General features: G+C 39.4%; 1 protein-coding gene across 1 annotated transcript in view; it reads right to left on the reverse strand.

The window, feature by feature from the left end:
* Window positions 1-27,304, reverse strand: part of eys (eyes shut homolog) — a 683,137-nt gene that overhangs the window by 246,080 nt on the left and 409,753 nt on the right. Inside the window, exon 34 of the mRNA XM_061958758.1 lies at window positions 1,675-1,862. Coding sequence (XP_061814742.1) covers window positions 1,675-1,862 — 188 coding nt within the window. The remainder of the gene's footprint in view (window positions 1-1,674; window positions 1,863-27,304) is intronic.

Consider the following 27,304-nt stretch of genomic DNA (forward strand, 5'->3'; position numbering starts at 1 on the left):
AACAGTTTGTTTACATGTAAAATCTTCCACTCCTTCTTTGTCTCATTTTGTCCACCAAAAGTTTCATGCTGTGCGTGAATGCAGACAGGTGAGCTTTATTGATGTTATTGACTTGTTGGAGTGCTAATCAGGCATATTTGGTCACTGCATGACTGCAAGCTAATCAATGCTAACATGCTATTTAGGCTAGCTGTATGTACATATTGCATCATTATGCCTCATTTGTAGGTATATTTGAGCTCATTTAATATCCTTTACTTTTAACCTCTTTGTATATAAATTTGTTTTGCATGTCTCATGACACATTATCTTTATGTAATATTGGCTGCATTTCAGATAGTTGTTTTTGTGCCATGTTGTTCCAGACCACAGCAAACATTACCTAGCTTGCCAAAGATTGTAATAAATCTATTAAGAGAAGACAGCCTGCCGTTTCCTTTAACTTGGACACAAACATCATTAAAAGCTAGTAATTTCCAGGAATTAGCTCACCTTCTGAGTAGCCTCTGATTTACTAATAGTTTCTAATGATGTAAAAATGTGTAAAATTAATATCAAATTTCAACATTTCTGTCAACGAAGATTTGCTTCAGCCTGCGACACATAGTAATTTTGATAGTAGGCTATTATAGTTAATATAGACACTTACATCATGTGTTGCCTTCATTATAACACTTAAATAAGACTTTTAAAGTCATAGATAGTAGGCTAATGCAGTGGTTCTCAACCTTTTTTCAGTAATGTACCCCCTGTGAACATTTTTTTAATTCAAGTACCCCCTAATCAGAGCAAAGCATTTTTGGTTGACAAAAAGAGATAAAGAAGTAAAATACAGCACTATGTCATCAGTTTCTGATTTATTAATTGTATAACAGTGCAAAATATTGCTCATTTGTTGTGGTCTTTCTTGAAGTTTTTGGAAAAAAAATTATAAAAATAACTAAATAACTTGTTCAAAAATAAACAAGTGATTCAATTATAAATAAAGATTTCTACACATAGAAGTAATCATCAACTTAAAGTGCCCTCTTTGGGGATTGTAATAGAGATCCATCTGGATTCATGAACTTAATTCTAAACATTTCTTCACAAAAAAAGAAATCTTTAACATCAATATTTATGGAACATGTCCACAAAAAATTGAGCTGTCAACACTGAATATTGCATTGTTGTATTTCTTTTCACAGTTCTTTTTAACGGACATTTAAAAAAAATCTCACGTACCCCTTGGCATACCTTCAAGTACCCCCAGGGGTATGCGTACCCCCATTTGAGAACCACTGGGCTAATGTAGCTAATATAGACACTTACGTCACGTGTTGCCTTCATTACAAGACTTAAATACGCCTTTTAATTTTTTTCGGCTCCAGACAGATTTTTAAATTTATTTTTTGGTCCATTATGGCTCTTTCAACGTTTTGGGTTGCCAACCCCTGGTGTATACAATACTAGTCAGCTGACACTTGTACGTTGAATAAAACATATTCAAAAACTGGACAAGTTTGGAGTCAAAGTTATTTGTATTATTGAATGGTATTAATTTAGTATGCTTTTTGAAAGAAAAATGGTAATTCGAGGCTCTTTACATAACCGCGATCTATTTCACTGGTCATCTTTTGGATTTTCTCACCGATTTTCTCAGATTGTGTTTCTGTTACATCAGAGAAGTCTTACCTGCAGAAGCTCATCCATGACAAAGAGTTCCATGAAGAATGCATTCCTGTTAGCTGGTCCTTGACCCACATAAACGATAGTTCCATGGTCTGCTTGAGTCTGAAATTGCACAGTGATGTTGTTGACGATGCTGAGGTCAATCCCTTCAAACTCCAAATAGGAATCCCCAAAGTAGTGGATGTATGCATCTAGGGGATACCAAAACAGGAGATAAAATGAAGAGGAGGGTGTCTGTTTTTTGCATACATTCTGTCTATCTACTAGATAGGGGTTTCAAACTCATTTTTACTGATCATAATTAGGACAACAGATGCCATTTAGCTATTTAAACTCATTCTGGCATATTTACTGTGATGCTTTTGCTCATATCAGTGTGTGAATGTGTGCGTGAATGGGTGAATGTAAAGCGCTATGGGTATCGTGCTGGTACAATAACGTGTCATGATCCGCTGCCCGGATCATGTTTTGTTTAGTTTTTGACTCCCTCAGTTCCTGTATTGAGCACCCCTGGGTTCTTGTTTTGGTTGCCATGGTTGCAGACTGGTTTCACCTGCCTCTGATTAGTGTTCGGCACGGTCACCTACTGCCGGGCACTCATCAGAGAGCTACTTATTCCCGTTTTTCACCACACTCAGTCTGGTTACGAAACAGTTACATTTGATGATTTTTTTATTTCTTTGCTCACGATTCCTGTGCTAAGTTTTGCCCTAGCTCTCCGTGCGATCGGCACACGTCTCTTTTGTTTTGTAACTTGTCTTTTGAGGGATAAATAATGTCCTTACCTGCACCTTGCCTCCGGAGTTCCTGCTACATCTTGGGAGAACGATCAGCGAAGTAAAATGCGACCCAGATGTGACATAAAGACCACTTACCTTTTACTATATGTTGATCAATAAGCATTGTCTTAATCAAATAAAGTCCATCCATCTATCCATTTTCTACCACTTATTCCCTTTGGCGTCGCGGGGGCGCTGGAGCCTATCTCATCTACAATCGGGCGGAAGGCGCGGTACACCCTGAACAAGTCGCCACCTCATCACAGGGCCAACACAGATAGACAGACAACATTCACACTCACATTCACACACTAGGGCCAATTTAGTGTTGCCAATCAACCTATCCCCAGGTGCATGTCTTTGGAAGTGGGAGGAAGCCGGAGTACCCGGAGGGAACCCACGCAGTCACGGGGAGAACATGCAAACTCCACACAGAAAGATACCGAGCCCGGGATTGAACCCAGGACTACTTAGGACCTTTGTATTGTGAGGCAGACGCACTAACCCCTCTTCCACCTTGCAACAGTGAATATACAGTATATAAATATAAATGTATAACAAGCTTGTTACACACTTTGCATAGACAACTGTTTTTGTTTAATACCTTTTTTCACGAACAGATTGATGGATAATTTGCATTGAAACCGTAAGTACAGGTGGCAAATATTTAGGTATTTATTTTTGATAACCAAAAAAAAGAATGCTTGGTAAATCCTGTCGCACGATGAGATAATATCAAAGTGTGAAACATATGCAATTGCATGCAGTAAATTATTCTTTCAAAACTGCAAGAACAAATTAATTTAGCCAGAAACTGCTTTCGGAGACCACACAAAATAATGTGGCTGACAAAATAAAATTAAGTGGTGGGCCACGATGAATGATGTGGCAGACCAAATCTGGCCCACGGGCTTTGAATTGACACCTTTGCACTTAATAGATGGATAGAGTTGGAGGGGGATTCATATGGCCCCATTCGTCACGGTTTACCAGACACATGAAACGTGACGAAATGTAGGGGTGCACAATCCACTTTAGCCGCCAGATGGCAGTAAAGTGTTGAATATCTTCAAATGTGTTTTGTGGCAATTCCAACAGCATCAGTTGCTATGTAGAGTGGCAGTTTCCATCATTTTCAGCAGACTGCATTGCAAAAAGAATACCCACCCCCACCCTCTTCCTCTCACGCATGATTCACTCAGGAATGGGGATAGTTCAGTTTATTTATTTATATAGCACATTAAAAAAAACAACCCCAGTTGGCCAAAGTGCTGTACAGACATAAGAAAAGGGGCACATAGTGTCACATTTACATCGTAACCTGGAAGCATTAATAAAATACAGTAGTAAAATATACGTTCAAAGATGTGCAGAATATATCAACATAAATACTAAACTGTTATAAATAAATAAAGGATAAAAAAAGAAACAAAAACAACCAATATATCCTGTCTAACTGGATTTGAATGCCAGGGAGTAAACATGTTTTAGCTGAGATTTAAATTGGCTGAGAGACTGGGAGGACCTAATAGATAGTGGAAGGTTGTTCCATAGTCTGGGCCCTGCCACTGAAAAGGCTCTATCTTCTCTCGTTTTTAGCCTAGTTTATGGGACAGCCAGGAGGAGCTGGTCTGAAGACCTCCAAGTCCTGCTGGGACAATAAGGTTGCAGCAGCTCAATAAGATAGGGCGGGGCGTCTTGGTGTAGGTATTTAACCCTTGTATGGTGTTTGGGTCTGTGGGACCCGTTTTCATTTTTTATTAAAAGAAAAATGATACAATTAATACATTTTGCAAACTGAGACTCACTGACTTTGGCTCATTTTCTGTGAAGAACATATATCAGAATACATATTTAATGAACACACACTATACACCCCCCCTACACATTTCTATTACATATAAGATGTCCGGGTCCAATGGTCTAATAGAAGTGTGGACATTGATGTTCTGTGTACCACACACAAACACACACACACACACACACACACACACACACACACACACACACACACACACACACACACACACACACACACACACACACACACACACACACACGCAGCAGGCCTAGACAGGAGCAGGACAGAGTGTAGGTACACAGAACATCAGAGGGTCAAATGTGCGAGAAAATGAGAGCAGACAGTGTTGACAAACAATGTTGCAACCTTGTGTGGGAACCGCAGGTGCAGAAACACAAAAGAAGAATCCCTGTGGGATGCAGAAACTGGCAAATAAATTTTCCGTGCAACGTTCATATTGTTGTTACTCAGCCAGCGTTTGTGGGTCTGATGGACCCGTTGCATTTTGTGGCTTTAAATGCCTCACAATCAAACACTTGTATGTTAAAATACTGAACATATGTTTATTGGGATAAGGTAAACATCTGTTACTCAGCCAGCGTTTGTGGGTCTGATGGACCCGTTGCATTTTGTGGCTTTTAATGCCTCACAATCAAACACTTTTATGTTAAAATACTGAACAGATGTTTATTGGGATAAGGTAAACATCTGTTCAGTATTTTAACGTAAAAGTGTTTGATTGTGAGGCATTAAAAGCCACAAAATGCAACGGGTCCATCAGACCCACAAACGCTGGCTGAGTAACAACAATATGAACATTACACAAGGGTTAAAAACAGTAAGTACAATTTTAAAATGAACTCTAAAAGTAACTGGGAGCCAGTGAAGGGAAGCCAGTACAGGGATAATGTGCTCACGTCGTTTGGTTTTGGTTAAAAGACGAGCAGCAGAGTTCTGCAGCCGCTGGAGAGAGCCCTGATCCAGGCCTACGTACAAAGAATTACAGTAATCCAGGTGCGACGTCACAAATGCATGGAAAGCTCTATCAAAGTCAGCCGGTGGACGATAGTGTTTTATTTTTGCCAGGAGTCTTAGCTGAAAAAAAGCTAGATTTAATGACAGAGTTAATTTGTTTGTCCAGTTTAAGCAAGCTGTCAAAGGTGACTCCAAGGCTTCTTACTGATTTGTGGCAATATAAGGATAGAGGACCAATAACACTGTCATGTCCTTACGACAATTTCTGTTTTATTTTTGTGTAAGTATAAAACATTTGCCCCCAACCATTCCTGTACATCATGTAAACAGTTCTGCAGAGTAGTCATCGCAAACTGGGTATTACTCACTGTTACAGGCAGATATATCTGCGAAACAGTGAAAGAAGACTTTGTGCTTTTTAAAAACAGCACCCAGGGGAAGCATGTGTAATGAAAAGAGGACAGGTGGTAAAATTGAACCTTGGGGTGCACCATACTTAAGGGCAGACTGAGAGGAGGAGTACTGGCCTAGGTGTACAGAAAAACTCCTGCTGGTTAAAAATGACTGGAACCATTTTAAGAGCTGTTCCCCTGATACCCACACAAGACTCCAGGCGAGTTAAAAGAATCAGTCAAAAACAGCAGTCAAAAGCTAAAAGCACAAGAACTGCAGGTTGACCTGAGTCCACAGCTAAAATCAGGTCATCAAAAAACTCTTAAAAGTGCAGTTTCTGTGCTATGTTGGGATTTAAAACCAGACTGGAATTGTTCCCCGATATTATTAGAGTTAAGATAAAGAAGACGTTTTTCATAAACAACCTTCTCTAGGACCTATAGATAGATAGATAGCAAGATCGATAGCTCCTCACCCTCTGAGCTTGACTTAAAGTTAAAGTTAAAGTACCAATGATTGTCACACACACACTAGGTGTGGTAAAATGATTCTCTGCATTTGACCCATCACCCTTGATCACCCCCTGGGAGGTGAAAGGAGTAGTGAGCAGCAGCGATGGTCGTGCCCGGGAATCGTTTTTGGTGATTTAAACCTCAATTCCAACCCTTGATGCTGAGTGCCAAGCAGGGAGGTAATGGGTCCCATTTTTTATAGTCTTTGGTATGACTCGGCAGGGGTTTGAACTCACGACCTACCGATCTCAGGGCGGACACTCTAACCACAAGGCCACTGAGTCCAAATAAAAACATCCACCTCGTGATGCCGCAATGCAGCCGGACTGCAAAACCCCACGAACAGAGGCATCCAGAACTGTTATGCAAACTCTGAACCTCATGACTTTAAAGGGGAACATTATCACCATTTCAGAAGGGTTAAAACCATTAAAAATCAGTTCCAAGAGGCTTATTTTATTTTTCAACGTTTTTTTCAAAATTTTACCCATCACGCAATATCCCTAAAAAAAGCTTCAAAGTGCCTGATTTTAACCATCGTTATATACACCCGTCCATTTTCCTGTGACGTCACACAGTGATGCCAATACAAACAAACAGCAAGGTATAACACTGTCTGATAAGATAATTACTAACAACTATGAACTAGGTTTACAGCATATGAAATACATTTGGCAACAACATGCACTTTGAGAGTGCAGACAGCCCATTTCAGGCGCGCTAAGAACATATATTTTTCCACGATTTCAGCACTCAGGTTAACCATACCTAAATAGGCACAAAATACTGCATTACACAAGACTACCCGAATGTACTCGAATGATTGAAAAAAATAAATGTTTTTAAGCTAAATTATTGGTAAACACAGTTTATGTATACTAATTTATGTAAAACCGCGAGTAATGAATAAAGTTTTCATCAATTAATATATTCTGTAGACATACCCTCATCCGCTCTCTTTTCCTGAAATCTGATCTGTCCAGTTTTGGAGTTGATGTCAGCATCTGCTTTGAGTGTCACAGGATATCCACACATTCTTGCCATCTCTGTCGTAGCATAGCTTTCGTCGGTAAAGTGTGCGGAACAAACGACTGACCATTTCGTCGGCCTTCCCCACACCCTCGTATTTTGAACAAATTTCGTCCAATTTCTTGCCACTTTCGCATCTTTGGGCCACTGGTGCAACTTGAATCCGTCCCTGTTCGTGTTGTTACACCCTCCGACAACACACCGACAAAAGTGAGAAAATGGCGGATTGCTTCCCGATGTGACGTCACGTTTATTCTGTTCTATTATTCGCTCCGAGAGCGAATAATAGAAAGGCGTTTAATTCGCCAAAATTCACTCATTTAGAGTTCGGAAATCGGTTAAAAAAATATATGGTCTTTTTTCTGCAACATCAAGGTATATATTGACGCTGACCTAGGTTTGGTGATAATGTTCCCCTTTAAGCGTTCACATTTTTTAACACAAGTATCCAACTTTGTAATAACATTTATAAGTAACAAAAGGCGAAATTCATCATGGGTCCCCTTAAAGAATCTGTACCCATGGCATCCAGGTACTGTGAAACGAACTAAGCCAGGGGTGTCAAACGTAAGGCCCGCGGGCCTGAACAGGTTTTAGCCGGCTCACGGGATGAGTTTGTTAAGTATAAAAATTAGCCTACATTTTTGAATGAAAGGAACAGCTGTTATAAATGTGTCCACTAGATGTCGCAATAGTCATTATTTGTATTTATGTATATGATGCTACATATGTAAAAAAAAAAGATAAACCACATTATGTTAATACATCAGTCGAGGCAAATGAGCAAACTACATAAATAACATCCTGTAATTTGATTTTGATACTATTTTTTTATCATGATAGATTGAAAATTAACACCAATGATGAACATTATCACATAATTTATTCAGAAAGTATAAATCCAGACAAATAAAGGTAGAATACTATTAACCGCAACATGTAAGTGTAAAAAAAACAAAACAACAACATTATGATTTGTATATTTTCAGAATGTACTTGTTCTATTTTTAAACAAAGAAAACAATCTGAAATTGTCTTTATTTTTAAGTTATCGTGCCGTGATTTTACCAGTCCGGCCCACTTGGGAGTAGATTTTCCTCCATGCGGCCCCCCACCTAAAATGAGTTTGACACCACTGAACTAAACAATATAAGATACATCAGAGTACAAAACAAGACAAAATAAAACCGTTCATTTGACATTTCATAGCACAAAATGTCAGCGGACAGAATGAGAAAAGAACAGTGTCACTATTGAACACTATTGATCCTTAAATGGAAAAATCCTATTTTCCAGCCACTTCCTCCAAAGAGATGTGGGTGCACAAGATGCGATACAGAACATCACCAAGACAAACATCACAGCTTTGACGTCTTGCTGAGAAGATGTGATACAGACTTGAACTTTCTGTTTTTATTCCACTGAGTCTCCTGCCACTGCTTTGTTGCGGCATGAAATGTAAATGTAACCTGTATCCATCAAATAACCTTGGCAATAAAAATAGAATACAAATGAAAGGGAAAAAAAAAAAGTGTATGGAAATTGAGCAAGGATTTTTTTTTTTTTAAATATACAAAACAGGTTGCAAAAGGTTCTGCACAGCAGTCTAGGCACACTGGAAATCATTTTCTGTGGCTGTGAAGCATGCAAATGGCACGGAAGAAGCCAACGGTCTGAGCTCAATGCAGTCCTACGCGTTTATTATATGCTACGGTTTATAGTGGAATAACTTCATGTGTCACCCGTGAGAATAGGCAATTATATGACACTCCTGTTTAAGTACCCCTGCCTACAAGCTTATTGGCTATTGTAAGGCAGGCCAACGTAAACGACAGAGAAACTCAGCAATCTGTTAAGGAGAAGTCAAAGTTTAAAATATGTTTTAAGAAAAAATAAAATCAAATAGTATTGAAGTTATCTATCCACGCAGCTAGTTAATTTTACTTGATAAGACATCCTAAATTAAGATTTGCATATCTAGAAATTAGCAGGACTTTTAAAGTACCAGTAGAGTGGAAAAACAAGCTGACTTTATTGTCACGGCGCTGAGCGCACCTCTGGGCACGCTCTGGGCGCCGCCTTCTTCAATCAGAGATCAGCACACATGCCACTGATGAGGCTCCACACCATTTAAGCCAGCCCGTCCTGCGATCCAGTGCCAGAACATAGTACTTGTTTACATATTGGTTCCAGCTGTGTGCCTCGCTTCCCTGGACCCCCCCTTGGATCTCTACTGCCTTCCCAGGTCTCGACCCCTCGCCCGGACACGGACTCTGACGCCTCTCTCCTGCCCCGGACCTTTTGCCTGTTCACGGATTCCCAAACCGGCCTTGCCGTCTTGAGACTTCCGCATTCTGATCGACACGCACCTACAACACTTGCCGGTAACACTCTCCAAGTAAATACTACACATAGTCCTGCACCAAGTACGTTACTAATCACATCATTTTATTATTAAATACCCCATGGGCTAAACTGTCTTCCTGCCGTCTCTATCTCATACTTGCCAACCCTCCCGGATTTTACGGGAGACTCCCGAAATTCAGCGCCTCTCCCGAAAACCTCCCGGGACAAATTTTCTCCCGAAAATCTCCCGAAATTCATGCGGACCTGAGTGACGTGTCGACAGCCTGTTTTCACGTCCGCTTTCCCACAATATAAACAGCATGCCTGCCCAATCACGTTATAACTGTAGAATGATCGAGGGTGAGTTCTTGGTTTTTTATGTAGGTTTATTGTTAGGCAGTTTCATTAACGTCCTCCCAGCGCGGCAACAACACACAACAGCAGCAGTCACGTTTTCGTCTACCGTAAAGCAGTTCGTCTGCCGTAAACAGCAATGTTGTGACACTCTTAAACAGGACAATCTACTGTACATGCATATGTGACAATAACATCTATGGCTTTTAGAGAGTGCGGTGCACAACTGCGCACACAACAAGGAGACGTAGCAGAATGCATCATCAGAGAGGGTGTTCAGCATGGTTAGAAAAATATTGACAGAGAATAGAACAAGGATGGACAATTCAACCCTTAACTCAACAATGAGTAGATGAGTGTTATGTGTGTGTATATGTGTAAATAAATGAACACTGAAATTCAAGTAATTCTCTTATTTATATATATACAGTATATATATATATATATATATATATATATATATAAAAAAAAAAAATATATATATATATATATATATATATATAAAATAAATATATATATATATATATATATATATATATATATATATATATATATATATATATATATATATATATATATATATATATATATATACATATATAGCTAGAATTCACTGAAAGTCAAGTATTTCTTATATATACTTGGTGAATTCTGCTGTAAATATACTCCTCCCCTCTTAACCACGCCCACAACCACGCCCCCACCCCGACCACGTAACATTTATATGCTTAATTTTGTTTCACTGTATCCATTAAGCCATATCCGATCGTATTTACAGTCCGCAAAGTATGTAAAAACACAGTTTTAACATCACAAAACGCCACATACTCAGTCAGCCATTTTTGAATATTCCGCTTCAAATAACTACGGCTATTTTCGGAGATTGACGTCACGGTATTAACGCATCTGCACTCTGACCATAGTATCAGATCAGTCATACTGGAAATACGCAAAAAATAGATAGCGATGTGCTGTCTATCATTAAAAATCCTTAAATTTTTCCATTCTAAGTCGTAAATAAATAAATACAGTATTTTCCAGACCATAGGGCGCACCGGACTATAAGGGTGCACTGTCGATGAATGGTCTTTGATCTTTTTTCATATATTAGGCGCACCGGATTATAAGGCACATTAAAGGAGTCATATTATTATACTTTTTTTCTAAATTGAAGACTCTTCCTTGTGGTCTACATAACATGTAATGGTGATTATTTGGTCAAAATGTTGCAAAGATTATGTTTTACAGATCATCTTCAAGACACTTTCTGACAGTCGCTTCAGGATGCGCCGTTTTGTGGGCGCTCTTATTTACGTCTTATTTGTCCCCGTCATCTTTGTTGTAGCGGTGTAGCGTGCAAGGACGGGAGTAGAAAAAGTGACAAAAGGTGGAGCTAACTATTTTAATGACATTCAGACTTTACCTGAATCAATAACGGAGCAGCATCAACACCAGAAATGTGTCCCGTGAAAAACCGTCTGACTGGAACTCTAATAACAAAAGTTCCTTGAGTGAATAATGTAAACTCACTACACCGGTATGTTTTATCGCTTTTATGGCGAGTTTACTGACAGATGTAAGTAAGAACTTTACACTACTTTATATTAGAAATGGCAACAGCAAAGGATGAATGTCCCATAACAAGAAGATAGAGAAAAAGAAGAAGCTTATCGACTACGTTGTCTCACAGACTACAAAGGCGGACGTGCGCAATTTTTCAGGATTCATGCATATCCCAAATACAGCTCAGCAGGTATCAGAAGGTAAGAAAAGTTGCTTTTGCATAATCTTGCGAAACAAAACGCCAGATTATTTGTCTAAATTTATACACACACCATAATAATAATCATATGTTTAATGCGCCGACAATCCATCAAGCGGTGCGGCTTCATAGCTTACCAACGTCGTACTAAAACATTTAGATTTTTGAGTGCCGTGTGTAATGTTCTATATTTTCAATGGGAAGAGGTGGCGACTTGTCCAGGGTGTACCCCGCCTTCCGCCCGATTGTAGCTGAGATAGGCTCCAGCGCCCCCCGCAACCCCGAAGGGAATAAGCGGTAGAAAATGGATGGATGGCATTTAAAAATGTTGATGTTGTTTACTTGAGACATATTGCCATCATAGTGCAGTCTACACTTATCTCTAATGTTTGACTGCCATCTACTTGTCACACTTATTACTACACTGTGTACCAAATAAAATAGATTCGAGGTGGGTAAGCTCAACCAAACGTATTCCTTACATTAGCCGCACCGGGGTGATAAGGAGCACTGTCGAGTTTTGAGAAAAAAAAAAAAAAATTAAGTGCGCCTTATAGTCCGGAAAATACGGTAAATAAAACATCCGCTAACAATGTAGTCAATGTGGGCTCTTTGTTTCGCCTACAAAACCCTCTAAATAATCATCCAAAATCCGCCAACAATATCGTGACCTGAATATTAACCAAATATTAGCAAAGTTGTTATTATAAGTGCTAACGCAGACAAACTATTTTTAGCGGTGCAAAGATACAGATAGCTAAGTAGCCGTCTGCTGCTTTACTGTGAGTTGGCCGTGAAGTCCTGCTGCCCCCGCATCTCCGCGCCTCCGCTCGTCAAAGGTATTCTAGATTATAAATCATGCCTCCCATCTGGATAATAGGAGGATTTAGCCAATAATCTAGAAGTTGTTCATCTGTGACATTTAATTTATGGACAGAGATGGAAACAAACACACACAACTGAAGACGGTGACTGCAGGGAGACTAGACTTTTCCTTGCTAACATTTCGTGTGGCTTGATTAATTCTTCATCTTAACAAGACGCTCTAAACCTCCTATAAGTCGCCATCGCAGTGAGAGCAGACATTGTACAGTAAGCGATTGTTTTTATCTATTCGTAGTTTGTATTTCTTGTTTAGCACTTACATGAATTCCGAAAACAAGCATTATTCAATTTGCAGTTTTTTAAATTAATGATCCTCGGGATGTTGTAGAACCTTAAAACCAGATGCTCTATGTCAGGGGTAGGGAACCTATGGCTCTAGAGCCAGATGTGGCTCTTTTGATGACTGCATCTGGCTCTCAGATAAATCGTAGCTATCATTGCTTAACACGATAAGTAATGAATAATTCCGCTGGTAATTACAGTGTTAAAAATAACCACGTATCAACCAGACTACAAAGCCATCAGCAAAACCATGCAGCACCAGAAGTCGCATTAATGGTAAGAAGTATTTTATTTATTATTGGTTAGCTTCACAATAACACTGTTATTAAAAATAATAAGTAACTTATTATACTTTAAAAATGTTGGTCTAACTTAAAAATGCACACATTTAGTTGTTTTCGGTGTTAACATTTTTTATACGGCTCTTACGGAAATACATTTTAAAATATTGGGCTTTCATGGCTCTCTCAGCCAAAAAGGTTGCCAACCCCTGCTCTATGTGGGTAAAACCAAAATATCTTGTATGAATTAGGGTTGTACGGTATACCACTATTAGTATAGTAACGCAATACTATTGAATCATATTCGGTACTATACCACCTCTGAACATATGTTTAATGTACCGTAAGATGTTTTGTTAAACTAAAGCCAATAATGCAATTTTTGTTGTCCTCCTTTATTTAGAAAACTACCAAAAAGTACCGAAAAGTATTGAAATAATTAAACACTGGTATGAATAGTTATTTTCTTTATTTTTAAACTAGAATAGACAAAATATAATTATTCATGCAAAATTTAAGATTATGACGTAATGACAATGACTTAAAATAAGTAAATAGCTCTTAAAATTAGGGGAATTTCTGGAAATTAAATTTTAAATCTTGGCAAGAGGCAAATCATTTGCAGTGTTTGTGGGTGCATCTGTCTCATGCTCTGTCTATTCTTAACCAAGGAGAGGAGAGGAAAATGAAAACAAATCAGCTCGAAAGTTGTTGCTACGATTCATCGAGTGACCGTAACTTAGACCTCTATCAATATTTGTTACATGTCAAATCCTAACAGGTCCGACCGTGAGCTCCTCGGGGGTATTTAGGAATCGTGTTGAGTTGAATAGTCTGTTTGGACTGGGGAACTCCAGCACCAGTACCCGGAGAAACGGTTGATGACAAAAAAAGAGAAGCATGAGCGGCATGACTTTTGCGTTTTGTGAATTAATGAGAATAAATGTACACTGCAGCGCTGCCTTCTGCACTCCTGACAATGCAGGCTGCCAATGCTGATGATGGAAAATTATCCCTTAGAGACAAAGCTTTTCATTAATTTTAAAGCCTTGTTTGGTCTGATGTAGTCTTTGATGCAGTCTGAGGCTGTTGCCAAGGGGCACTCTCATGCCTCATTAACAGCGAGCTGCAGTTTCAGTTTTGCCTTAAAAGAGCTTTTTCACTTTTGTACACCAAAGACCTTATCCACACAAAGTTAAAACTGGCTATTGTTAAATACACTAATCTAACGGGATACAACTCCATCCTAGATAACACCCCGACAGGGTGGTGTTTTTAGGGATGACCTCCAGAATTTATGATTAGAGAAGCCTGCCAACCGTTCTGACTTCAATTTAACTGAAACATTTGGGATTGGCTTGGGTGTGATGTTAGTGCCTGTGTGACTACACACAACTGGAATGCTATCCCACAGCAGTGTGTGACCAGCGTAATGTACGTGGAAGTTGCCAGACTGTAGCGGCTGCGAATGCTTCTTCAACACGCTATTGATCATTGTCAAAAGCATACATTGTTAAATTGCTTCCATGTCTCACTTCTTCTAGTGTTCATTCAGGTATTTATTTGACAGGGACGGTGCAATTAAACATTGCTACCCGTATATAACCGATGTCAAAGTACATAAGACTTATATATTAATTTGCGACCCTGGTTAGGTTTTAAAGAAAAACATTAGAAAAGTGAAAAACACATACAGAAAGATACAAAATAAAAATATATTAAAATAATTGGCCCCATTTGTCCATTACTACACCCAGTTCTAGTGCTCACACGTTAAAGGCCTACTGAAACCCACTACTACCGACCACGTAGTCTGATAGTTTATATATCAATGATGAAATCTTAACATTGCAACACATGCCAATACAGCCGGGTTTAGTTTACTAAAGTGCAATTTTAAATTTTGCGTGACATATCCTGCTGAAAACGTGTCGGTATGATGACGTCAGCGCGTGACGTCGCGGATTGTAGAGGACATTTTGGGACAGCATGGTGCCCAGCTATTAAGACGTCTGTTTTCATCGCAAAATTCTACAGTATTCTGGACATCTGTGTTGGTGAATCTTTTGCAATTTGTTCAATGAACAATGGAGACAGCAAAGAAGAAAGCTGTAGGTGGGAAGCGGTGTATTGCGGCCGACTTCAGCAACACAAACACGGCCGGTGTTTCATTGTTTACATTCCCGAAAGATGACAGTCAATCTTTACCATTGGCCTGTGGAGAACTGGGACAACAGAGACTCTTACCAGGAGGACTTTGAGTTGAATACGCAGACATGGTACCATGAGTACGCTTCCAAACATTTGATCGCTTGCCCGTACGTGCGTGCAGCTATGTGCATGTCACGTACGTAACTTTGGGGACTTTGGGGAAATATATGTGCTGTATGAACTTTGGGGAGGTGACCGGTACTTTGGGCTGTGGGATTGAGTGTGTTGTGCAGGTGTTTGAGTTGTATTGGCGGGTTATATGGACGGGAGGGGGGAGGTGTTTGTTATGCGGGATTAATTTGTGGCATATTAAATATAAGCCTGGTTGTGTTGTGGCTAATAGAGTATATATATGTTTTGTGTTTATTTACTGTTTTAGTCATTTCCAGCTGAATATCAGGTCCCACCCGCCTCTCACAGCATCTTCCCTATCTGAATCGCTCCCACTGCCCTCTAGTCCTTCACTCTCACTTTCCTCATCCACAAATCTTTCATCCTCGCTCAAATTAATGGGAAAATCGTCGCTTTCTCGGTCCGAATCGCTCTCGCTGCTGGTGGCCATGATTGTAAACAATCTGCGGATGTGAAGAGCTCCACAACCTGTGACGTCACGCTACTCGTCTGCTCCTTCCGGTAGAGGCAAGGCTTTTTTATCAGCGACCGAAAGTTGCGAACTTTATCGCCGATGTTCTCTACTAAATCCTTTCAGCAAAAATATGGCAATATCGCAAAATGATCAAGTATGACACATAGAATGGACTTGCTATCCCCGTTTAAATAAGAAAATCGCATTTCAGTAGGCCTTTAAGCCACTTTTTCAGTTTTGTGGAGAAAAGTTCAATGTCCGACTGTGACTTTAACTCCAGTGGCAAAGAGTTCCACAGATGTGAGGCCTTCACTGAGAACGCAGACTGACCCAGAGTCGTCCGGCACCTTTTCACTCTACATCTCCCACCGACTGCAGCTCCAGTCTGCACACCTTCACTGCTGTATCTTTGTATTTCTTGACTCATCACATCAGGAGCAGACAACAAAGATGACTATTTTTAGACAAATGAGGATTCACAACCATATCTTTCTGAAGCTGAATATACAGAGGATGAACTATCGCTTTAGAAGCAAATACAAAGAAGAGGGTGAAACTTTTGAGCAGACGGCAGCCCAGAGAGTGAGGTTGGTGCGATTTGGTCATTAAGCTAATCTGGAACTTTTGAGCCAAGCTAAGTGAAATTATTGGAGTGCGCAAATCAACTGGAAACATCCCCGGTTAGCTTGTCCATCGAGTAAGTCATTACATTATTGTTCATAATACATGCAGCACATTGCCGCACAACTACAGCATAGGCGCCGATCCCGTGGGTGCTTCGCGGCCCGAGCATCCATGGACAATGCCGAGCACCCACGTGGGATTGATGGCAACTTTCAATCTTTAAAATCATTTTTGATAAATCAATCTTGTTGTTGTTAACTTTGTTTGATCCGTTTTACATAATAAAAAATTCTCAAATCGTACAGTTTATAATCATCAAAGCCTAACCAAGATTTCATTGTGCCCCAATAATGAACTAATGACACAATCATTTTGACTTTGAACACACTGCACTCGAGCGAATTAAGTATACTTACTCAACAGCCATAAATGTCACACTAAGGGTGGCAGTATGAACAATGCCAACACTGTCATAAATATGTGCCATATAGTGAAACCACACTAAACAACAACAACAAACACATTTTGGAAGAATATTTGCACCGCAACACACAATAAACACTACAGAACACATTTCCAGAATATCCTGCAGCACCAACTCTTCTGGGATGCTACAATATAAACAAATGCCATTGGTGGATCTACACCTAACATCCATTGTAATGATACCACGTACAATAGTGTATCTAGCCGATACTACTATGATTACATCGATAATTTTTAACTTCATAAAATCTTTTTTACTTTATATTATGTTTCCAAACTCAGGAAATATGTCCCTGGACACATGAGGACTTTGAATATGATCAATGTATGATCCTGTAACAACTTGGTATCGGATTGATACCTAAATTTGTGGTCTCATCCAAAACTAATGTAAAGTATCAAACAACAGAAGAATAAGTGATTTTTACATTTTAACAGAAGTGTAGATAGAACGTGTAAAAGGAGAAACTAAGCAGATATTAACAGTAAATGAACAAGTAGATTAATAATTTATTTTCTACCACTTGTCCTTAATAATGTTGACAAAATAATAGAATGGAAAATGACACAATATGTTATTGCATATGTCAGCAGCTAAATTAGGAGCCTTTGTTTGTTTACTTACTACTAAAAGACAAGTTGTCTTGTATGTTCACTATTTTATTTAAGGACACAATTGCAATAAGAAACATTGTTTTGTTAAATTAAAGCCAAAAATGACATGTTTTGTGGTCCCCTTTATTTAGAAAAGTACCGAAAAGTTCCGAAATACTTTTGGTACCGGTACCGGTACCAAAAAAATTGGTATCGGGACAACACTAGTACACACACACGAGCACCCACTGGCAGAAATGTAGATCGGCGCCTATGAACTACAGTACATACGCTGTCTGGCGAGCTGTGCACACCAACAAAACATGGAACGTGGGCTAATACTTTACAGATACTGTAATATGATTGTTCATGTTTTCAGTCAGTACAAATTGATGTCTTATCGCAGTGTGTTGTGCATTACAAAGTCAAACGCGTTTCGTGCTGACGTATAAACTAGCTTATCTCTCGCCGTAGTTAGCTTTTACGGCTAATACAGAATCACGGCGATGTGTTCGTACTCTTGAAAGAGTTCCTCTGTCTTCGCTCTTACAATAAGAATGTTGCTATAGCTTGGTTATTATACAGGTTACGGAACGTAAATTAAGTATTGCTGTTATTTTTAAAGTGATTTAGAGGTAGAAATGATTGCTCCCATTAGCTGCATTGCTAGCCACCTAGAACGAGCCAATTTTTATATGTTAGAAAGCAAAAAAAACAACTTTTGTCTTCTAGTCTATTATAAGGATTGTGAAAGATAGGCAAAATTCCAAAAAAGTGCAGTTCCCTTTAAGGTTATATTCACAGGTGATAACGTATTGCTGACCATGAAGTTTTATCTCCACTGTAGCCTGTTCAAGGGACTTTTCTTCCTTTGAAAGAACAAAAGTTTTCTCAGTGGGAATATGAATATTTTACAGCAGGTCTAATTACATCCTGTCTTAAACGTCGACAAAGGAAGTAAAATTATTGATATGAGTCATACATTTATGACGGTGGAATGTGTCGGTAAGTGTCAGACAAAGATACGAGATATGTCCACTGGAAAAAATAAGTATATATTTGATAAGATGTGAGCACGAGATCAATTATTGTAAGGCCAGACCTTGCCCGACGACTTTTAATTGATATAGACTTTATGTCCCATTTATTTTACAAAAGCCAGAGTGTACGTCCTGTTTTGTCTCTGATTTATTGGTTAATGTAATGGACTGACTGATTGAACTTGTCACAGGACGGAGATAAAATACTGCCAAGGACCATTCTTGGACTCTAGCAATTTCTGCGCCTGGAGGGAAGGCAAAAGGTCATTCTTTACCTTGTACATCTGCAGAAAAAAACATCTTATTCTGAAGATATGTGATGGAAGACAACTCAGCTGGGTGTCATTTTACAGTGGAAAAACTGCATCTTCTCTTATTTCTGCATTGCAATTCTCATTCTCTATTCTCGTACTTCAGCCATCCATTTATATTTGTGTTGAATAGATTTAAATAATTAATGCTATTACTCATAATGCACCGTAGTTCCTTCGGGCTGTCCATCATTCATGAATATTCCAAACATGGGAGTGTAATCATGACTCACTGGCAAGGTTGTGCGAATGAAAATTAAAACAACATATTATACCGTGTATTAGCCAATGAACACTTTGTAGACAAGATTAATCCTTTAAAGCAGGGATTCCCAAACTGTGGTATGCGTAACACAAGTGGTACGCCAAAGAAATCTGTAAATATGTACTGTGGCCAAAAGTATTCCATCCATCCATTCATTTTCTTCTGCTTATCCAAGGTTGGGTCGCGGGGGCAGCAGCCTAAGCAGAGAAGCCCAGACTTCCCTCTCCTCAGCCACTTCGTCCAGCTCCTCCCGGGGGATCCGGAGGCTTTTCCAGGCCAGCCGGGAGACATAGTCTTCCCAACATGTCCTGGGTCTTCCTCGTGGCCTCCTAACGGTCGGACATGCCCTAAACACCTCCCTTGGGAAGCGTTCGGGTAGCATCCTGACCAGATGCCCGAACCACCTCAACTGGCTCTTCTCGATGTGGAGGAGCAGCGGCTTTACTTTGAGCTCCTCCCGGATGACAGAGCTTCACACCCTATCTCTACGGGAGGAAAATAATTTTGTCCGCTTGTACCCATGATCCTGTCCTTTCGGTCATAACCCAAAGCTCATGACCAATAGGTGAAGATGGGAACGTACAAACGTAGATTAATTGGTAAATTGAGAGCTTTGCCTTCCGGCTCAGCTCCTTCGTCACTACAACGGCTCGATACAGCGCACCGATCTGCTTGTCGATCTCACGATCCACTCTTCCCTCACTCGTGAACAAGACTCCGAGGTACTTGAACTCCTCCACATGGGGCAAGATCTCTTCCCCAACTCGGAGAAGGTCTGGTATGGTATGGTATGGTATGGTTGGTTTTTGACATTGAACAAGTACAACAAAAATTTGTTTTCAGCACAAGCCCGTTCAAGATTAGACAAACAAACAGTGTACAGAGTTACAGAACAGGAACGCTGATGGGTCGCCACAAGGCGCCCCATAAAAGATGGGAAAAAGGTAAACGCTGGGGGAGGATGATTAAAAAAATACATTCTAGACTGGTCCCCCTTGGGAAAAAACCTCCATAGCAAAGCACATATACATATTACAACATCTCGAGACTAGCAACAGAGGGGAGGGAGTGGGGGCCACAGTGGAAGGCTGCAGCTCTTCAGGTGCTGCCCAGCCGTCCATCACCCCTAAGGGATTTGCGTTAGGGCATTGGATGGGTGGTGGGGTATGTGTGTGTGGCGTATATTTTTGTAGATGCATGTGTGTGTGTAAGCCTGCCGCGTGGCTCTATTCCGCGGCCGTGATGTCGTGCAGCCGCTAGTCCAAAGTCAACAACAACAGGTGTGTGTCCATGAGAGACAAGAAGGGAGTTTGTTGTGTCTTCGCCGCACTGTCCTTGGGGAGAGCCTCGAAGCCAGGGAAACAATCCAAGTTAGAATGTTTTGTATGTGAGTGAAAATAAAATTTGCTTTTCACTCTAATTTGTCTATGACTGGTCCTCAAAATTCATCCTGCGGGGCAGACAGTCCGATGTTATCCATCGGATAACCATGCCATGCCATGCCAAGATGGGACTCCACCCTTTTCCGGGCGAGAACCATGAACTCGGACTTGGAGGTGCTGATTCTCATCCCAGTCGCTTCACACTCGGCTGCGAACCGATCCAGTGAGAGCTGAAGATCCTGGCCAGATGAAGCCATCAGGACCACATCATCTGCAAAACGCAGAGACCTAATCCTGCAGCCACCAAACCGGATCCCCTCAACGCCCTGACTGCGCCTAGCAATTCTGTCCATAAAAGTTATGGACAGAATAAATATATTTTTTAAATAAAACCTCCGCCTTGTTTTTAGTGAATACTTAGGCCTACTAAGCTACTGCATTTTATTGTTGGTCATTATGGTGGAACATGAAGAGCCACGTTTTTTTCTGAGGTGGTTCTTGGTGAAAACAGTTTGAGAACCACTGCTTTAAAGGCCTACTGAAACCCACTACTACCGACCACGGAGTCTGATAGTTTATATATCAATGATGAAATCTTAACATTGCAACACATGCCAATACGGCCGGGTTAGCTTACTAAAGTGCAATTTTAAATTACGCGCGAAATATCCTGCTGAAAACGTCTCCGTATGATGACGCCTGCGCGTGACGTCACGGATTGTAGAGGACATTTTGGGACAGCATTTTGGCCAGCTATTAAGTCGTCTGTTTTCATCGCAAAATTCCACAGTATTCTGGACATCTGTGTTGGTGAATGTTTTGCAATTTGTTCAATGAACAATGGAGACAGCAAAGAAGAAAGCTGTAGGTGGGAAGCGGTGTATTGCGGAAGGTGTTGTGCCGGATAACGCACCCCTGCCGTAGAATGCACCCCTTGACTGTTGTGCCGGATAACACAGCCGGTGTTTCATTGTTTACATTCCCGGAAGATGACAGTCAAGCTTTACCATTGGCCTGTGGAGAACTGGGACAACAGAGACTCTTACCAGGAGGACTTTGAGTTGGATGCGCAGACGCGGTACCATGAGTACGCATGCAGCTGCGGCTTCCAAACATTTGATCGCTTGCCTGTACGTGCGTGCCGCTATGTGCATGTCACGTACGTAACTTTGGGGACTTTGGGGAAATATATGTGCTGTATGAACTTTGGGGAGGTGAACGGTTGTTTGGGCTGTGGGATTGAGTGTGTTGTGCAGGTGTTTGAGTTGTATTGGCGGGTTATATGGACGGGAGGGGGGAGGTGTTTGTTATGCGGGATTAATTTGTGGCATATTAAATATAAGCCTGGTTGTGTTGTGGCTAATAGAGTATATATATGTCTTGTGTTTATTTACTGTTTTAGTCATTCCCAGCTGAATATCAGGTCCCACCCGCCTCTCACAGCATCTTCCCTATCTGAATCGCTCCCACTGCCCTCTAGTCCTTCACTCTCACTTTCCTCATCCACAAATCTTTCATCCTCGCTCAAATTAATGGGGAAATCGTCGCTTTCTCGGTCCGAATCACTCTCGCTGCTGGTGGCCATGATTGTAAACAATGTGCAGATGTGAGGAGCTCCACAACCTGTGACGTCACGCGCATATCGTCTGCTACTTCCGGTACAGGCAAGGCTTTTTTATCAGCGACCAAAAGTTGCAAACTTTATCGTTGATGTTCTCTACTAAATCCTTTCAGCAAAACCATGGCAATATCGCGAAATTATCAAGTATGACACATAGAATGGACCTGCTATCCCCGTTTAAATAAGAAAATCGCATTTCAGTAGGCCTTTAAAGGTTAAGTGTTGTGTTCTAAATAGAGTAAATCATACCAATTGAGTGTAATTTCTCGATATTTGATTAAAATGATGTATACCATATAGGCAAATGTACACCATACAGTGGAAACCTCCAAAGTGAAATTACCCAAAAGCCTAACAAAACTTGGACCAACATTACAAAACAAATCTAATGAGACATCGGTGTAGTGAGCATTTACAGAATTAATTCAATTACTTTTAGTTTTAATTAATTAAATGACTTACCGTAATTATGTTTTAGATGTCACAAGGAGGAGAAAGAGAAAATGTGCAATGACCGTAAAACCAGAAGTTAAACTTATTGCAACACTTGGAAACGTTCTGGTTCGATGAGCAATACTATTTATTGAATACTACAAACGTAATTACAAGCACATTTTCTTAGCAGATCCTAAACATAATGGCTAATGACTAGAATTAAAACAACCAAGATTATTTCCACCTTGTATTCTTTGCCGACGTAAAGAGACGAGGGCCAACCAGTCAGTTTCCTCGAACACAAAATGCGTGTGAAGCTGCGGCGTCACGACAGTGTGACGTGTCGTGCGGCAAAGCTGCCTCGAGAGTTGCGTATGATTACATCAGTCGGTCGTGTGAACACAGCGTTCTTGGATATGACACGAGTGCCAGCACTTTGATGAAGAAGGTGAGTAAGACGACTGAATTCAAAAAGGTCGGAGCAAAGTACAGGGGTTGTGTTTGTGGGGATCCCCTCCTCCCTTGCTGCTAATCGCCAACAAGTCTTCGATGAAGGTAAAAGTGATGTTAAATGTTCATTTGTCCATCTCAGTCGTCATTAATATGCAATTTAAATGATTTTTGGTGTTTAAAACTAAAATTACGTCATGTTAAAAAAAGTGTTTTGTGTACCCATTTTTGGGTGTCTGGAAGGTATTAACTGAAATTGCAAAGTATCTTATGCAAACAATTGTTTTGGTTTACAACAAACCCTTTAACAATGAAAACCATTTATCAATCCCAGTCGTACCTATGAAATGCCACTAGGTGATAGTATCGATCCATTATGTTTGTCAAGTGTCTTTAAAAAGATGACTATAGTTTTACTTCATTTTAGTTTTACCAAGCAGTTCTTAACCTTTCTTTACACAAAACCCAAAACCAGTGAAGTTGTGTAAATCGTAAATAAAAACAGAATACAATGTTTTGCAAATCCTTTTCAACTTATATTCAATTGAATAGACTGCAAAGACAAGATATTTAATGTTCGAACTGAGAAACTTGTTTTTTTTGCAAATAACCATTAACTTAGAATTTAGTGGCAACAACACATTGCAAACAAGTTGGCACAGGGGCATTTTTACCACTGTGTTACATGGCCTTTCCTTTTAACAACACTCAGTAAACCAGTGGTTCTCAAACTTTTTTTGTCATCCCCCACTTTGGACAAGGGGAATTTTCAAGCCCCACCTGCCCCCATCGCCCCAACAGAGCGCTAATGCCAAGCTTTAACATTTTCAAATTTATTGAACATCAAGTTGTATACATTCAAACTCAATAACATAAAATAACATTAAGTTCAATAATAAATACAATAACTGTGCAGCTGTGGTATAACTTGCATCAAGTTCAATAATAAATAAAATAACTTCCATCAAGTTCAATAATAAATAAAACAAAAGTGTTATAACTTGCATCAAGTTCAATAATAAATCAAAAAAAGTGTTATAACTTGCATCACGTTCAATAATAAATAAAAAAAACTGTTATAACTTGCCTCATGTTCAATAATAAATCAGAAAAAGGGTTATAACTTGCATCAAGTTCAAAAATAAATCAAAAAAAGTGTTATAACTTGCATCACGTTCAATAATAAATAAAAAAAAGTGTTATAACTTGCATCAAGTTCAATAATAAATCAAATAAAAGTGTTATAACTTGCATCAAGTTCAATAATAAATCAAAAAAAGTGTTGTAACTTGCATCAAGTTCAATAATAAATCAAAAAGTGTTATAACTTGCATCACGTTCAATAATAAATCAAAAAAAGTGTTATAACTTGCATCAAGTTCAATAATAAATCAAATAACTTGCATCAAGTTCAATAATAAATCAAAAAAAGTGTTATAACTTGCATCAAGTTCAATAATAAATCAAAAAAAGTGTTATAACTTGCATCAAGTTCAATAATGAATCAAAAAGTGTTATAACTTGCATCACGTTCAATAATAAATCAAAAAAAGTGTAAAAGTGTTATAACTTGCATCAAGTTCAATAATAAATCAAATAACTTGCATCAAGTTCAATAATAAATAAAAAAAAGTGTTATAACTTGCATCAAGTTCAATAATAAATAAAACAAAAGTGTTATAACTTGCATCAAGTTCAATAATGAATCAAAAAGTGTTATAACTTGCATCACGTTCAATAATAAATCAAAAAAAGTGTAAAAGTGTTATAACTTGCATCAAGTTTAATAATAAATCAAATAACTTGCATCAAGTTCAATAATAAATAAAAAAAGTGTTATAACTTGCATCAAGTTCAATAATAAATCAAACAAAAGTGTTATAACTTGCATCAAGTTCAATAATAAATCAAAAAAAGTGTTATAACTTGCATCAAGTTCAATAATAAATAAAACAAAAGTGTTATAACTTGCATCAAGTTCAATAATAAATCAAAAAAAGTGTTATAACTTGCATCAAGTTCAATAATAAATCAAATAAAAGTGTTATAACTTGCATCAAGTTCAATAATAAATCAAATAACTTGCATCAAGTTCAATAATAAATAAAAAAAAGTGTTATAACTTGCATCAAGTTCAATAATAAATAAAACAAAAGTGTTATAACTTGCATCAAGTTCAATAATAAATCAAAAAAAGTGTTATAACTTGCATCAAGTTCAATAATAAATAAAACAAAAGTGTTATAACTTGCATCAAGTTCAATAATAAATCAAAAAAAGTGTTATAACTTGCATCAAGTTCAATAATAAATCAAAAAAAGTGTTATAACTTGCATCAAGTTCAATAATAAATCAAATAACTTGCATCAAGTTCAATAATAAATACAATAAAAGTGCCACTTTGCAATCTTTGCAAAAAAAAAAGGAGGAGCTATGCATTTGGCAAGACAGGGCAAGTGACAGCACTTTGCCTCAGGAGAGCCACCTTGCTTCACTGTGAAACAGCGCGGCTGTATGATCAGCTCCCATTTCCTCACACAGTGCAGAGAACAGTCGCGCTTTCAGTGGTCGTGTTTTGATCAAATTTACCGCGCTCACAACATCTGTTAAAACCTCATTGAGTTCGGGGCTGAGCTGCCTTGACGCTAGTGCTTCCCGGTGAATGACACAGTGTGTGCCCGTCACATTTTTGTTTCTCTGCAGGCGCTGGCTCTGGCTCGACGACCTTTGAGGTGCGAGTCACAAATGTATATATTTGTGTAATTGTGATCCACACATTAGCCTGCTACCCATCCGCGCGAAAGTTTGTTCCGCTTAGCCCCGCCCCCATTAGTTACTGTTGCTATGTCTGTCAAACTTTCGCTCGTACCGAGAAATATAAAGCCTACAGTAAAAATAAGTACCGGTAATTTCCATTTATTTATATAGTGGATTTCACAGACAGAATCACAAAGTGATTTACAGTGTGTATAGAAAATGAAAGCATAGTAAAAAAAATAATCTAAGAATATAATAATTAAAAAATAAAATTTAAAGTGAAATTTCCTCCCGTTCCTCGCGCCCCACCTGTCATGTCTCTATTCCCCACCAGTGGGGCGCGCCCCACACTTTGAGAAACGCTGCAGTAAACGTTTGGGAACTGAGGAGACCAATTTTTGAAGCTTTTCAGGTGGAATTCTTTCCCATTCTTGCTTGATGTACAGCTTAAGTTGTTCCGTTGTGGTATTTTAGGCTTCATATTGCACCACACATTTTCAATGGGGGACAAGTCTGGACTACAGGCAGGCAAGTCTAGTACTCACACTCTTTTACTATGAAGCCACGCTGTTGTAACACGTGGCTTGGCATTGTCTTGCTGAAATAAGCAGGGGCATCCATGGTAACGTTGCTTGGATGGCAACATATGTTGCTCCAAAACCTGTAGGTACCTTTCAACATTAATGGTGTCTTCATAGATGGGTCAGTTACCCATGCCTTGGGCACTAATACACCCCCATACCATCACAGATGCTGGCTTTTGAACTTTGCGCCTGTAACAATCCGGATGGTTCTTTTCCTCTTTGTTACAGAGGACACAACGTCCACAGTTTCCAAAAACAATTTGAAATGTGGACTCGTAAGACCATAGAACACTTATCCACTTTGCATCAGTCCATCTTAGATGACCTCGGGCCCAGCAAAGCCGGCAGCGTTTGTGGGTGTTGTTGATAAATGGCTTTCGCTTTGCATAGTAGAGTTTTAACTTGTACTTACAGATGTTGCGACAAACTGTAGTTACTGACAGTGGTTTTCTGAAGTGTTCCTGACCCCATGTGGTGATATCCTCTACACACTGATGTCAGTTTTTGATGCAGTACCACCTGAGGGATCCAAGGGCATGGGCATTCAGTGTTACGTGCATATTCTCTGAACCTTTTAATGATATTACGGACCGTAGATTGTGAAATCCCCAAATTCCTTGCAATAGCTGGTTGAGAAATGTTCTTCTTAAACTGTTCGACAATTTGCCCGCGTATTTGTTCACAAAGTGGTGACCCTCGCCCCATCCTTGTTTGTGAATGACTGAGCATTTCATGGAAGCTGCTTTTATACCCAATCATGGCACCCACCTGTTCCCAATTAGCCTGTTCACCTGTGGGATGTTCCAAATAAGTGTTTGATGAGCATTCCTGAACTTCCTCAGTCTTTTTTGCCACTTGTGCCAGCTTTTTTTAAACATGTTGCATGCA

This window comes from Nerophis lumbriciformis, linkage group LG02 (genome assembly GCF_033978685.3).
Source record: "Nerophis lumbriciformis linkage group LG02, RoL_Nlum_v2.1, whole genome shotgun sequence".
NCBI lineage: Eukaryota > Metazoa > Chordata > Actinopteri > Syngnathiformes > Syngnathidae > Nerophis > Nerophis lumbriciformis.